Source organism: Saccopteryx bilineata, chromosome 5, assembly GCF_036850765.1.
Source record: "Saccopteryx bilineata isolate mSacBil1 chromosome 5, mSacBil1_pri_phased_curated, whole genome shotgun sequence".
Taxonomy (NCBI): domain Eukaryota; kingdom Metazoa; phylum Chordata; class Mammalia; order Chiroptera; family Emballonuridae; genus Saccopteryx; species Saccopteryx bilineata.
In genome coordinates this window covers 54263257-54277834 of record NC_089494.1, presented here as the reverse complement: position 1 = coordinate 54277834, position 14578 = coordinate 54263257, and the positions used below count along the sequence as shown (strand labels likewise).

General features: G+C 37.9%; 1 protein-coding gene and 1 pseudogene across 1 annotated transcript in view; both read right to left on the bottom strand.

The window, feature by feature from the left end:
• CERKL (ceramide kinase like) overlaps window positions 1-14578 on the bottom strand; it is a 137263-nt gene that overhangs the window by 35435 nt on the left and 87250 nt on the right. The window contains exon 4 of the mRNA XM_066233689.1: window positions 550-613. Coding sequence (XP_066089786.1) covers window positions 550-613 — 64 coding nt within the window. The remainder of the gene's footprint in view (window positions 1-549; window positions 614-14578) is intronic.
• LOC136306196 (large ribosomal subunit protein uL11-like) lies at window positions 11434-11943 on the bottom strand (annotated as a pseudogene).

Sequence of the window (14578 nt, the reverse complement as noted above, 5' to 3'; positions counted from 1 at the left end):
CAGTCCTTCAGTATGCTGACTGGGACTGTTGCTTCCCCCAAGCCCCTTAGAGCATTTCATCTGGCCTCAAAGTAGCTCACTGCCACTGTGACAACCCTCAATCAATCATAGCCAAATAAGTAGTGGGTCACTATTAACACTCTCAATAAATTTGCAGGAGAGGATCATAGTACAGTTAATGCCATATGACCTATACTATGTCTTCTATCAATGCTTTTCTAGATACTCACATGGTTAAAGCCAAGAATTCAGGACTATATATGCAAATATATGCATGTTAGGAAAGCATTGGATGGTACACCGTGATTTCCTAGAACTTATAATTAGATTTATCCTTTGCTTTCTTATGCCTGACCTTGAGAGGTGAATGACTATACCATATTACCATGATGATCACTTACTATTATTATACAAGTATGAAAGAGATAGAGCCTAATTCCATACATCATAAATATTTTAAAAATAATAAGTCCCAAATATATAGCTTAAAAACTAATGAAAGCATTTAATAACATATGCTATATGACATATATAAATAATATAACCTACCCATCAAATCCATGTAGCTCACATTCCTTTAGCAGTGACAGAGCATGCCCTTCATATTCTGTTACTATTAAAAAGAAAGGCAAACAAACACAGAAAGTGAAAGTTTTAAACAATGATCTATAGCTTTTAACTTGGTCTGGCAAAAGAATATGATAAACATATGGTCAGGTCATAAAACAACATTTATTCTTTAATATTTATATTTTAATCATGAGAAAGAGGATTAAGTGTTACTTGCCTGATGTGTTTTATAGCTTTATGTACAAGAGGATCATATACAATATTTGTTCCAACTACATAAGTCATTTGGGGATATCCCACACAGAGCAGTTAGATCATTTTATCTTGGTGCCTATTTAGTGTTCCCTAAATAAGACACATTTCTTTTAAATCAGAAGCCTAAGAGCAGGAATATTTTGAAAATAAGGCATATGGCCTGGCATGACGCAGTCAATGTTAAAACCACTTTGGCAACCTTACATGAATAAATCAGTTGAAAGGTTAGTGTAAGATTTACATACTAGAAGAATGTGTATCTGGAACTGCTAGACTACAAGGAGGAGGAGTTGGATGTGAAAATACGAAACAAAGCCAACACCGTCGGTAACAGTTCCAACGTTGACAGGGTGGCACAGGCCCACCAGAGCTGGATCCTCGGAGGAAATGAATCTGTCACTCCCTATTGCTGTCTCTATAGTTATGATGCCCTGTGCAGTATTGTAAATGCCAGTGAAGACAGGATAAACTGGCACACTGCAGATGGCACCAAGCATCCCGACCACATTTAGCATTTTCTAGGGCAGCTCTGCCAGAAGAGACAGCCCAGCTGTATCCACCCATCAAAGATTTCTGCTGACTGACATGACATTACAGATGGATTTTTTGTGTAAGAATGTACATCATTATATGCAAAATTACATTAATCTTTCATGCCTGTCTGTCCCTGGTGCCAGCATGGTTCAAGCTTTTTCTACAATGTTTTTAGATATTGTTAAAAATTATTAGTCTTGGTGTCTAAAAGAATCATTCTGTATCCAGCAGCATTACATCGTAATTCTCCCAGAGCTTATTCAAATGCTGTTATGCTCACACCAGAACCACAGAAAAAGGCTACAAGCTTGGAAGTATAAGTTATCGTGAACAATATTGTGTTGATCATTTATTCATAACTTTAATAAGTAGTTTCAACTTTAAATGCAAAATAATCAAATATCTACATATACACATTAAAAATAATTAAGAATATTACAAAGAAATATTTACACTGAGAATTAGTTTATCAAATCTAGCTTAATATGCCAAAGTTTACTTTGGAAAAGTTTTTGAAATCCAGTACAAAATTAGCTTTAAAATTATGTTATGGAATTCAGCAAGATGTCCCACGGCAGGTGACCTCTTGGCGAAGTCCTGTGAATCAAGAGAAGAGAGCCCAGTTTCCTTCCAGCTCTGGCTCTCTTCACCCGACTCTGACCAGGAGGATGGCAAAGGAGTGTGTGTGCCAAATTTTGGTACCTTCTGGATGTGTGTACTCTGAGAAAGTGCAGATGAGGCTGACTTCAGAAGGAAGGTGTGAGAAATAAAGCACAATTTCAATTTTAGTTCTCTAGAAATATTTGGGAAACCTGCTTAGTGATGTTTTCATGATTAAAAATGACCTGGGATTCAAGAATTCTTTTTTGGAGAGAGAAGATGGCAGCGGAGTAGGCGGATGCACAGACACCCAGCTCTCAACACCAAACTGGAATACAAATCAATTTAGAAAAAATCAGCATGAAAAACCAACACTGAACTGCAAGAACAGCTCTCAAAAACCAAGGAGCAAAGAAGAAGCCACAATAATCCTGGTAAGGAGTGCCTGAATCTCCTCTGCTTACAGGAAGGGAAGGAGGGGGGTGAGGCTGAGAGCCCAGAGAGGATTTCACAGAGGAAAAAGAGCAGAAACTACTGCTCACAGCCACTTACCTGGCGACCAGGGAGCAAGGTGGGTTGAAAAGACCAGCTTATCTCCCAAGTGGAAAAGACAGGGAGAGGGACAGACTGTGAGGGGCTAAGGTATGCAAGAAACAAAATAAAAAAGCTGACTCATTCGTGCTGGAGGCGGCCAGAGCTGGGGGAGGGACTGAACCTTTCACAAAACAGAGCTGAAGTGCTTCCGGATCAGAGATCTCCGGACATCTATCCAGCTCCAATCAGCACAACAAGACACAGCTGAAAACAAGAAGTGGGGAGGAGGGGCAGTAACTCAGGTCTCCATGGAGATCTGAGATACACCTCCCCCTACTGAAGCTGAGAGAAAAAACCCTGCCCCCAGTGAGATTAGTTCGAGGAAGAGACCTTCAGTGTCTCAGATTACACCCACAGCATTCCTGGATACAGTTTCAAGGAAGCCCCCTGCTGAGATCAGTTAACAAGACTATCACCTGTTAAGAAAACAAACAAATCAAGACTTCAAAGCTGCCCAAATCCGAAAGTGGATTACAAATAATAGCTGATACCAACCCATGAAGACCTAAAAATAACACAACTAAAACTGGAGGCAGACAACACCAAGCCTAGACTCAATCAACTCTACAAATAAAAAAAAAAGAAGAAGAAGATGAGAAAACAAAGGAGTGCAATCCAAATGAAACCACAAGAGACACTTTCGAGAGATGAACTGAGTGATATGGAAATAATCAAACTTCCAGATGCGGATTTCAAAATAATGATTGTAAGGATGCTTAGGGATCTTAGAACAACAATAAAAGGGGAGTTTGAAAACCTAAATAAAGAAATAGCAAGTATAAAAAAGAATCAGTTGGAGACGACAAATACAATATCAGAAATAAAGACCACAATGGAAGGAATTAAAAACAGGATAGATAGAGCAGAGGATCGAATCAGCGAGTTAGAAGACAACTGGAATGAAGGCATGAAAGCAGAGAAGAAAAGAGAAAAAAGACTCAAAAAGTCAGAGGAAACTCTTAGAGAGCTCTGTGACAACATGAAGAGAAATAACATCCGCATCATAGGGGTTCCTGAAGAAGAAGAAAAAGAACAAGGGATAGAGACTTTGTTCAATCATATCATAGCTGAAAACTTCCCTAAATTAATGCAAGAGAAACTCTCACAAATCCAAGAAGCACAGAGGACTCCATTAAAGAGAAACCCAAAGAAACCTACACCAAGACACATCATAATTAAAATACCAAAGCTAAGCGATAAAGAGAAAATATTAAAAGCTGCAAGAGAAAAAAAAGCTATCACCTACAAAGGAGCCCCCATAAGGATGACATCTGACTTCTCAACAGAAACACTTGAGGCCAGAAGGGAATGGCAAGAAATATTCAAAGTAATGCAGAACAAGAACCTACAACCAAGACTACTTTATCCAGCAAGGCTATTGTTTAAAATTGAAGGAGAAATAAAAAGCTTCCCAGACAAAGAACAACTCAAGGAATTCATTACAACCAAACCAATGCTGCAGGAAATATTAAGGGGCCTGGTGTAAACAGATAAAGTGGGAAAAGAATACAGAAAAAAAAAAAAGAAAAAGGAATACACCTTTAAAGAAGAAAATGGCAATAAACAACTACATATCAATAATAACCTTAAATGTAAATGGATTAAATGATCCAATCAAAAGACATAGGGTAGCTGCGTGGATAAGAAAACAGGACCCATACATATGTTGATTACAAGAGACACACCTTAGAACAAAAGACACACACAGATTGAAGGTAAAAGGATGGAAAAAAATGTTTCATGCAAATGGAAATGAAAAAAAAGCTGGGGTAGCAATACTTATATCAGACAAATTGGACTTTAAAACAAAGGATATAGTAAGAGATAAAGAAGGCCACTACATAATGATAAAGGGAGTAATCCAACAGGAAGATATAACTATTATAAATATCTATGCACCTAATATAGGAGCACCCAAATATATAAAACAGACTTTGATGGATTTAAAGGGCGAGATCAACAGCAATACTATAATAGTAGGGGATTTCAATACCCCACTAACATCACTAGATAGATCCTCAAGAAAGAAAATTAACAAAGAAACAGCAGACTTATTGGAAACACTAGATCAACTCGATTTAATAGATATCTTCAGAACCTTTCACCCTAAAGCAGCAGAATATACATTCTTTTCAAGTGCTCATGGTACATTCTCTAGGATAGACCACATGTTAGGGCACAAAAGTGCTCTCAACAAATTTAAGAAGACTGAAATCATATCAAGCACTTTCTCCGATCACAACGGCATGAAACTAGAAATGAATCACAGCAGAAAAGCTCAAAAATTCTCAAACACATGGAAACTAAATAGCAGGGTGTTAAATAATGAATGGGTTAAGAATGAGATCAAAGAAGAAATAAAGAAATTCCTAGAAACGAATGACAATGAGCATACAACAACTCAAAATTTATGGGACACAGCGAAAGCAGTGCTGAGAGGGAAGTTCATAGCACTACAGGCACACTTTCAGAAGCTAGAAAAAGCTCAAATAAACAACTTAACCCTGCATCTAAAAGAATTAGAAAAAGAACAGCAAGTAAAACCCAAATGTAGTAGAAGGAAGGAAATAATAAAGATCAGAGCAGAAATAAATGACATAGAGGCTAAAGAAACAATACAGAGGATCAATGAAACTAGGAGCTGGTTCTTTGAAAAGGTAAACAAGATTGATGCACCTTTAAGTAGACTCACCAAGAAAAAGAGAGAGAGGACTCAAATAAATAAAATTAGAAATGAAAGAGGAGAAATAACAACTGACACAACAGAAATACAAAATATTGTAAGAAAATACTATGAAGAACTGTATGCCAAAAAACTAGACAACCTAGATGAAATGGACAAATTCCTTGAAACGTACAATCTTCCAAAAATCAATCTGGAAGAATCAGAAAACTTAAACAGACCAATTACACCAAAGGAGATCGAAACAGTTATCAAAGAAAAGTCCAGGGCCCGAAGGCTTCACAACGGAATTCTACCAAATATTCAAAGAAGAACTAACTCCTATCCTTCTCAAACTATTTCAAAAAATTCAAGAGGAAGGAAGACTTCCAAACTCCTTTTATGAGGCGAGCATAATTCTGATTCCAAAACCAGGCAAAGACCACACAAAGAAAGAAAATTATAGGCCAATATCTCTGATGAATATAGATGCTAAAATCCTCAACAAAATATTAGCAAACCGGATCCAACAATATATGGAAAAAATCATACACCATGATCAAGTGGGATTTATTCTGGGGAGGCAAGGCTGGTACAATATTCGTAAATCAATCAATGTGATTCATCACATAAACAAAAAGAAGGAGAAAAACCATATGATAATTTCAATAGATGCAGAAAAAGCATTTGATAAAATCCAGCACCCATTCATGATCAAAACTCTCAGCAAAGTGGGAATACAGGGAACATACCTCAACATGATAAAAGCCATCTATGAGAAACCCACAGCCAACATCATACTCAATGGGCAAAAATTAAAAGCAATACCCTTAAGATCAGGAACAAGGCAGGGGTGCCCCCTTTCACCACTCTTATTTAACATAGTCCTGGAAGTCCTAGCCACAGCAATCAGACAAGAAGAAGAAATAAAAGGCATTCAAGTTGGAAAAGAAGAAGTAAAACTATCATTATTTGCAGATGATATGATATTGTATATAGAAAACCCTAAAGTCTCAGTCAAAAAACTACTGGACCTGATAAATAAATTCAGCAAAGTGGCAGGATATAAAATCAATACTCAGAAATCAGAAGCATTTTTATACACCAACAATGAACAGTCAGAAAGAGAAATTAAGGAAACAATCCCCTTCACAATTACAACCAAAAAAATAAAGTACCTAGGAGTAAACTTAACCAAGGAGACTAAAGACTTCTACTCAGAAAATTACAAAGCATTGATAAAAGAAATCAAGGAAGATACTAACAAGTGGAAGCATATACCGTGCTCATGGTTAGGAAGAATAAACATCATTAAAATGTCTATATTACCCAAAGCAATTCATAAATTCAATGCAATACCAATTAAAATACCAATGACATACTTCAAAGATATAGAACACATATTCCAAAAATTTATATGGAACCAAAAAAGGACACGAATAGCCTCAGCAATCTTAAAAAAGAAGAATAAAGTGGGAGGTATCACACTTCCTGATATCAAGTTATACTACAAGGCCATTGTACTCAAAACAGCCTGGTACTGGCATAAGAACAGGCATATAGATCAATGGAATAGAACAGAGAACCCAGAAATAAACCCACAGTTCTATGGACAACTGATATTTGACAAAGGAGGTAAGGAAATACAATGGAGTAAAGACAGCCTCTTTAACAAATGGTGTTGGGAAAATTGGACAGCTACCTGCAAAAAAATGAAACTAGATCACCAGCTTACACCACTCACAAAAATAAACTCAAAATGGATAAAAGACTTGAATGTAGGCCGTGAAACCATAAGCATCTTAGAAGAAAACATAGGCAGTAAGCTCTCCGACATCTCTCGGAGCAATATATTTGCTGATTTATCTCCACGGGGAAGTGAAATAAAAGACAGGATAAACAAATGGGACTATATCAAACTAAAAAGCTTTTGCACAGCTAAAGACAAGAACAGAATAAAAAGACAAACTACACAATGGGAGAACATATTTGACAATACGTCTGATAAGGGGTTAATAACCAAAATTTATAAAGAACTTGTAAAACTCAACACCAGGAAGACAAACAACCCAATCCAAAAATGGGCAAAAGAGATGAATAGACACTTCTCCAAAGAGGACATACAGATGGCCAGTAGGCATATGAAAAAATGCTCAACATCACTAATCATTAGAGAAATGCAAATTAAAACCACAATGAGATATCACCTTACACCAGTCAGAATGGCGCTTATCAACAAAACAACACAGAATAAGTGCTGGCGAGGATGTGGAGAAAAGGGGACCCTCCTGCACTGCTGGTGGGAATGCAGACTGGTGCAGCCACTGTGGAAAACAGTATGGAGATTCCTCAAAAAACTGAAAATCGAACCGCCTTTTGACCCAGCTATCCCACTTTTAGGAATATACCCCAAGGACACCATAGAACGGCTCGAAAAGGAGAAATGCACCCCCATGTTTGTGGCAGCATTGTTCACAATAGCGAAGATCTGGAAACAGCCCAAGTATCCGTCAGAGGACGAGTGGATTAAAAAACTTTGGTACATATATACTATGGAATACTACTCAGCCATAAGAAATGATGACATCGGATCATTTACAATAACATGGATGGACCTTGATAACATTATACGGAGTGAAATAAGTAAATCAGAAAAAAAACTGAGATGAATCCATACATAGAAGGGACATAAAAATGAGACTCAGAGACATGAACAAGAATGTGATGGCAACAGGGGCGAGGGGGTTGGGGGAGGGGAGAGGGGGTGAAGAAGGAGAGAGGGGTTAGGGGAGGGGAGGGGCACAAAGAAAACCAGATAGAAGGTGACAGAAGACAATTTAACTTTGCGGGAGGGGTATACAGCACAATCAAATGTCAAAATAATCTAGAGATACTTTCTCTCAACATATGTACCCTGATTTATCAATGTCACTGCATTAAATTTAATAAAAAAATATTAATATTAAAAAAAAAATTATGTTATGGGCCCTGGCCGGTTGGCTCAGCGGTAAAGTGTCGGCCTGGAGTGCGGGGGACCTGGGTTCGATTCCCGGCCAGGGCACATAGGAGAGGCGCCCATTTGCTTCTCCACCCCCCCCTTCCTCTCTCTTCCCCTCCCGCAGCCGAGGCTCCATTGGAGCAAAGATGGCCCGGGCGCTGGGGATGGCTCCTTGGCCTCTGCCTCGGGCGCTGGAGTGGCTCTGGTCGTGGCAGAGCGACGCCCCGGAGGGGCAGAGCATCGCCCCCTGGTGGGCAAAGTGTCGCCCCTGGTGGGCGTGCCAGGTGGATCCCGGTCGGGCGCATGCGGGAGACTGTCTGGCTATCTCTCCCCGTTTCCAGCTTCATAAGAAATAAAAAGGAAAAAAAATTATGTTATGGCTGAAATCTTTTTAATCAATGTCACACAAATATATTCAATTAAAAATTAAAAAAATTAAGAAAATATGTTATGGCATATTTATGTTAATATTTATGTTAAAAATATGTTAATGCTATTTTTATTTAGGTAAAATTTGAAATAATAGTTTATTTTTTTCTTTTATTTTGCAAGTGGAATTTGATTATACACTGATGCAGATTATCCAAAAGAGTAATTTTTAAGTGGCATTGTATATAAGTTAAATGAAATCACTGAGCTGGAATAAAGAGACAGAAAAGATGAAACAAACCTGACCACAAATACATTAGGACAAAATGATCAAGTTCTTGGTCTCAGGGAGTTTACATTCTAGAGACAAATAATGCACACCAATTTAAAAAAAAATAATGTAAAATATAAAGCAGCAGTAAGTGTTTAAATTGTTTTTGTGTGTGTGACAGAGACAGAGAGAGAGGGACAGACAGACACAAGGAAAGACAGATGAGAAGCATCAATTCTTCGTTGTGGCTCCTTAGTTGTTCATTGATTGTTTTCTCATATGTGCCTTGACTGGGGGGGGGGGGCTCCAGTAGAACGAGTGACCTCTTGCTCAAGCCAGTGACCTTGGGCTTCAAGTCAGTGACCTTGGGGTCATGTCTATGATCCCATACTCAAGCCAGCTACTCCGCGCTCAAGCCGGCAACCTTGGGGTTTGTAACCTGGGTCCTCTACATCCTCATCTGATGTTCTACCCATTGCAGCCGCCTGGGCAGGCTGCAATACGTGTTTTAAAGAAAAATAATGTAGGGGGAAAGGATAGAGAATAATCTGGACTACTATTTAGATACTGTAGAAGGATTCAAAATATGTATTTAGATGGAATATAATGGGCTCTCAGATCAGAAAAAGCATATTCAAACTATGCCACTTCAAATGAACATAAAAATCACTGGGCAAATGCAATTTTACAAGGTTACTAGCCTGTATCAGAGGCTGATACCCTATGCCCTTTCTGCATAGGAAATTTGGAGTCTCCATTACTTCTAAGTCTTCAAACACATAGTTCTCACTGCTAGGGTCCCTCACCCTAACCTTCAGTTTAAATATTTATTTCCCAAGAAGACAAAGCTGGAAGAGAGTAATATCTTGAGGTTGATGTTGAATGTTGATGAGGAAATGGGCTGAAGTAAAATCAGATAATTTTGTTTGGACTTAAAGCACATTTTGGGTCTGGTGATAAGTGGATTAAATACTGAGATGTCATTTTCTTTCCTGTCCTATACAGTGGTACCTTGAGATACGAAGAAACCAACATATAAATTTTTTTAAGATACGAGCTATGACTCGGTCCATACATATTTTTGTTCGAGATCCGAGCAAAATTCCGAGATACGAGTCGTGATTCTGGAAGCTGACGCTAGTTGGCGCGTTGGCGCATGGGTCCAGTATCGGCAGTTTAATATACCAAATTGACTGACTTACGAGCTCAGTTACAGAACAAATTAAATTTGTATCTCAAGGTACCACTGTAGTTGCTTCAAACTTTGTAAGCTCAAAAAGAAATCCATCATTTCCATCTTTAGATAGATTGCCTTTGAAATGGTTCTGTTTGTATTCCATGATCCACTCCCCATTGCCCAAGACAGGAAATGACCTCTTCCTCTCCACAACCACTCCATGGCCAATGTCAGTTGTTTCTGTCTTCAATTATGCTGCAGCACCCCAACAGTCCTTAAGCCAAATCTCTAGATACAGTTACCACCATCTTTAATGTATATACTACAACAGTCTCTTCTGTCTCTCTCCAACATTTGTCCCACTCTAGCCAGAATGACCTTTCTCAAACACTTATTTGATCATGTCACTTTCCTAAATTCTCCACCGTCCCCAGAAACAAAGTTTCAACATCCTGACATCTGATTATTAGAACTGGAATAGACCATTTACATCCACAATTATTTATGGGATAATAAAAAAAGACTTTCACCTAGAATTTTTTCTCTTGCTAGCTGACTATAATGCAAACATATTTACTGTCCAGAATTTTAATAAGCAGGTAAAATTTGAAAGAAGTAATGTCTCAGCCCACTAGTATCTTTTTGGATTCAGTTTTCTGCTGGGTGAAGAAATTTCTGCTTATTTATAGCAGTGGTGGGAATCAGCTGGTTTGCACCAGTTCGGCAGAACCAATAACAAATTTTTTTTAGTTCGACGAACAGGTTGTTAAAATGGCACTTGTTGCAGGAGTCCCGGGTTCGATTCCCAGCCAGGGCACACAGGAGAAGCACCCATCTGCTTCTCCACCCCTTCCCCTCTCCTTCCTCTCTGTCTCTCTCTTCCCCTCCCACAGCCAAGGCTCCATTGGAGCAAAGATGGCCCGGGTGCTGAGGATGGCTCCATGGCCTCTGCCTCAGGCACTAGAATGGCTCTGGTTGCAACAGAGCAATGCCCCAGATGGGCAGAGCATTGCCCCTGGTGGGCGTGCCGGGTGGATCCTGGTCGGGAGCATGCGGGAGTCTGTCTGACTGCCTCCCCATTTTCAGCTTCAGAAAAATACAAAAATAAACAAATAAATAAATAAAATGGCACTTGTAATAAGGATTCTGTCTAAGGTGGGTGTCTGGGTAACTGTTCAATGTGGAAATTACAAATTTACAATCCTTACCTTTTTTTAATGTTCATCTGCACAAAAGCATATCTAAGTGCCCTTAGTAATGTTGATTTTGTCCACAGGTGAAAAAAATTTGATGGAACTATGCTTGTAATATTTATTATTTTCATAAAACTCATTATACTTTTGATTTAATACTTTTTTTATTTGTCAAGTGATTTTTAATTGAAACATTTTCCTTTGTGGTTCTTAATTAGCCAGGCATTCCATTGTACCACTGTTGATGTCATCTATGATGTCATGAAGGTGGCGACCATCAACATTGCAGCCCACAGACTGGGCAGTCCCCAGAATCTCTTTAACGGTTCCAGAGAGTTCTCTGGCTAAAGATCAGCCGCATCTGTTGGGCAATGTTGACAGTCTCATCAAAAGTAATATTTCCACTGTGCTTAATGTTTATTTTTGCTTCTTTCTGTCTCGTGGTGGTTCTCTGAGGGCTTTGATGATCAGAGCAGAGGCAGAAGGCATTACCTCAATCTGAGCCTATCTGTTCTGAATGGTCAATTTCACTGTAATCCTCAGACCTTTCCAATCACCAGTTGCTTTGGCGATGTTATCACCAACCTTTTTTGAGGACAGGCCTAGGGGGCCAATCTTGGGGGCCAGGGCAGATGTGGCACTGACTTCCCCTCTGGTACACCTCAGGTATATGACTTTGATTTCATTGGGGTCAAACTTTGGTGGCATGGTGGAGGCTGCTGGTGTCATTAATACTACATTTTAATTCCCTTGCATTTGTTACTTTATAACATAACATAATCTAGTTTTTGTACCTCTTTTATTGTTCTTATTTAAGTATTAAATGCACTACCTTTCAGCACATCATTCATTTTTTAGTACTTAAAATAGTCATTAGGGCAGAGAACCAATTATTAAATTATTTGAATCCCACCACTGAATATAAAAAAATAACAAGAGGCATATCCAAGAAAGGAAAGATTTCAATAGAGATACAAAGAATCAAAGAGAAAAAATTCAAAAATGAGAGCTGCTTAAAGTTAGATGCAAGAAGAAGAAGAAAGAAAAATGACAATAAATGTCACTTTCTTGATAATTCTTCCCAGGACAAGCCAGAAAGGAAAATTTATCTGGTGACTGGGCATTCTGACGGGCCCTGAGCTGGCAAAGATCAAGGCTGCATTAGAGAAATGTCTTTGACCATAATAATGAGCATGACAAGATTTAGCTAGCAGTCCATTGTTAATACAAAGATTGACTGAAAAACACAAACAAATGAGATCAAGAATAATATGTATAATATTAACTCTAGTGGATAAAAATTATAAGAAGGCAAATGTCAGCTCACAAATTCTCCTTATTATACATTTATGCTTTGCACAAAGGCATCTGGCAAAAGAGACAAGTGAATTTGCATCTAATCAATACACCAACCTTGCTTGCTAGGTGATCTTGAGCTGAACCAACGCCTTAGGGCACAAAGGAGGCACGCTTTTTTAATTTGCACACAAACATGGTGACCCTGAATTCAAGATAAGATTGCCCATCAGTATTATCCATGAATGGCATAACTGACTCAATCATAGGGTGCCCAAGCCAAGGCTGGGTGCTCATGCATAAGGAATGTCACACACCTGCACTCTACCTCTTGGAGAAACAGAAAGCCTCTAAGTTCTCTCCAGTTTGATTTCACTTTATTATTCTCAGATTTATCCTATGACTCTAAGATCTCTCCAAATTCCTCTTTCCTTTAATGGTCTAATTCCTAAAGTCTTCTCTGTTTTGGTAGGAAGAGAAAGAAATGCTATCATATGCCAGCATGGGCTTGCCACCCATGCTTTACTTTGATTCATATACCAAGTTATTAGAAAAAAATAATTAAACTCTTTCTAGTTTATCCCGGAAGTTTTTCTGAACCATTATAAAATAAGATATTGCACTGGTGATGAGGGGATGCAAATCTAGTTTATTTCTAAAAATGCTGATGTATAATTTAGAAATAGTTTGGGTTTCATCACAAGCAAAATGAAAGAATTAAGTATTTTTATTAATGTGATGAGATCTGTAAAAGAAATTTATAAAAAATTATTTTATAACGAATATATCTAGCTCTAATTTTTCAAATCCTGCCTCATTTATATAGCACTATCTTCCAATGAATTAATCACTGTATAGAGTTTATTATGTAATTCAAATTCCATTTGGCCTCAGCAATGTTCACAAGATACATCGAAACAATAAGCACATTGGACATGTAGAAGATATATACCCTTTCTGCTTTATTCTTTAAGATAATTTTTCTTTCAAATGAAGTGTGAATTGAATCTTACTATTACATAATTTTATGAAACTGAAATGCACAGCACTGACATTTCGATAGCACTTTATAATACAAAATGTAGTTTCAAATATATTACCTTATTCAAACTACAGAACTACACTGTGAGAATATGCAGCAGGATTGTAAAAATTTTCAAGTATCCACATGTTAATTTAGTCCTTCCTACAAAATTAGAAACTTTTAAATAAATATTTAGCGTATATAGATATACCCTGAAATAGTTCTACAAATAAAAGATGCAATTTCAGAATTTTGCCTGTAGGAGGACTGTTAGGCAACTACTAATTAGCCATTCTCCACAAATATGTAAATTCTAAATTTGCTTTATGTAATATTCTAATTTTATTTCATGTCAAACTAAATACAATATTCAATAACCTTTATAAATTTAGAAAGAAAATAAAAGTCCTAGAACATCATCTTTTTTCTTTCTAATACAATTGTTTTACAAAGGAAACCACATTCCTGTCCTTACCTCTGCCTTGGGTCAGGTTTCTGTACCAGTTTCTTTCCTCCTCCCTGTCTCTCTTCCTTTCTACTCTTTATTCTGATGGCTGAATCATTTGTGCCCTTTTTTTCCCCTCTCTAACAGAACCCAGATTCAGTTCAGGTTTCCTCAGCCTTCAGGATAAAGAACTACCACCTTCAGCCCATGGGAAGGTTGTGGAGAGTGAAGAGAGTGATTGTTCCAGGTTGGGCATACATGCTATATTGGGACAGTCAAACTAAAAGGAAGAGTTTGAATCCTTGTTCATAATTAAAGCATGTTGGATCTCTCACATACATACTCACACCTCCTCAGACCCCACTAGGTTTGAATTAAAAAAAAATCCAATTCACTGGCAACCATTTCATGATGATGTTTTAAGATTTAACATGAAGTCAAAACTAAAAGGCAAAGTAAAGAACTCCCAAAATATTATGGGTACAATACACTCACATCACACATGTATGCACCTGCTAGCTTGCGTTCCGTCCCTCAATTCCATGTATGCACAAAAAAACATTTTTTGCCTTCTCCAACACTCCAAAACT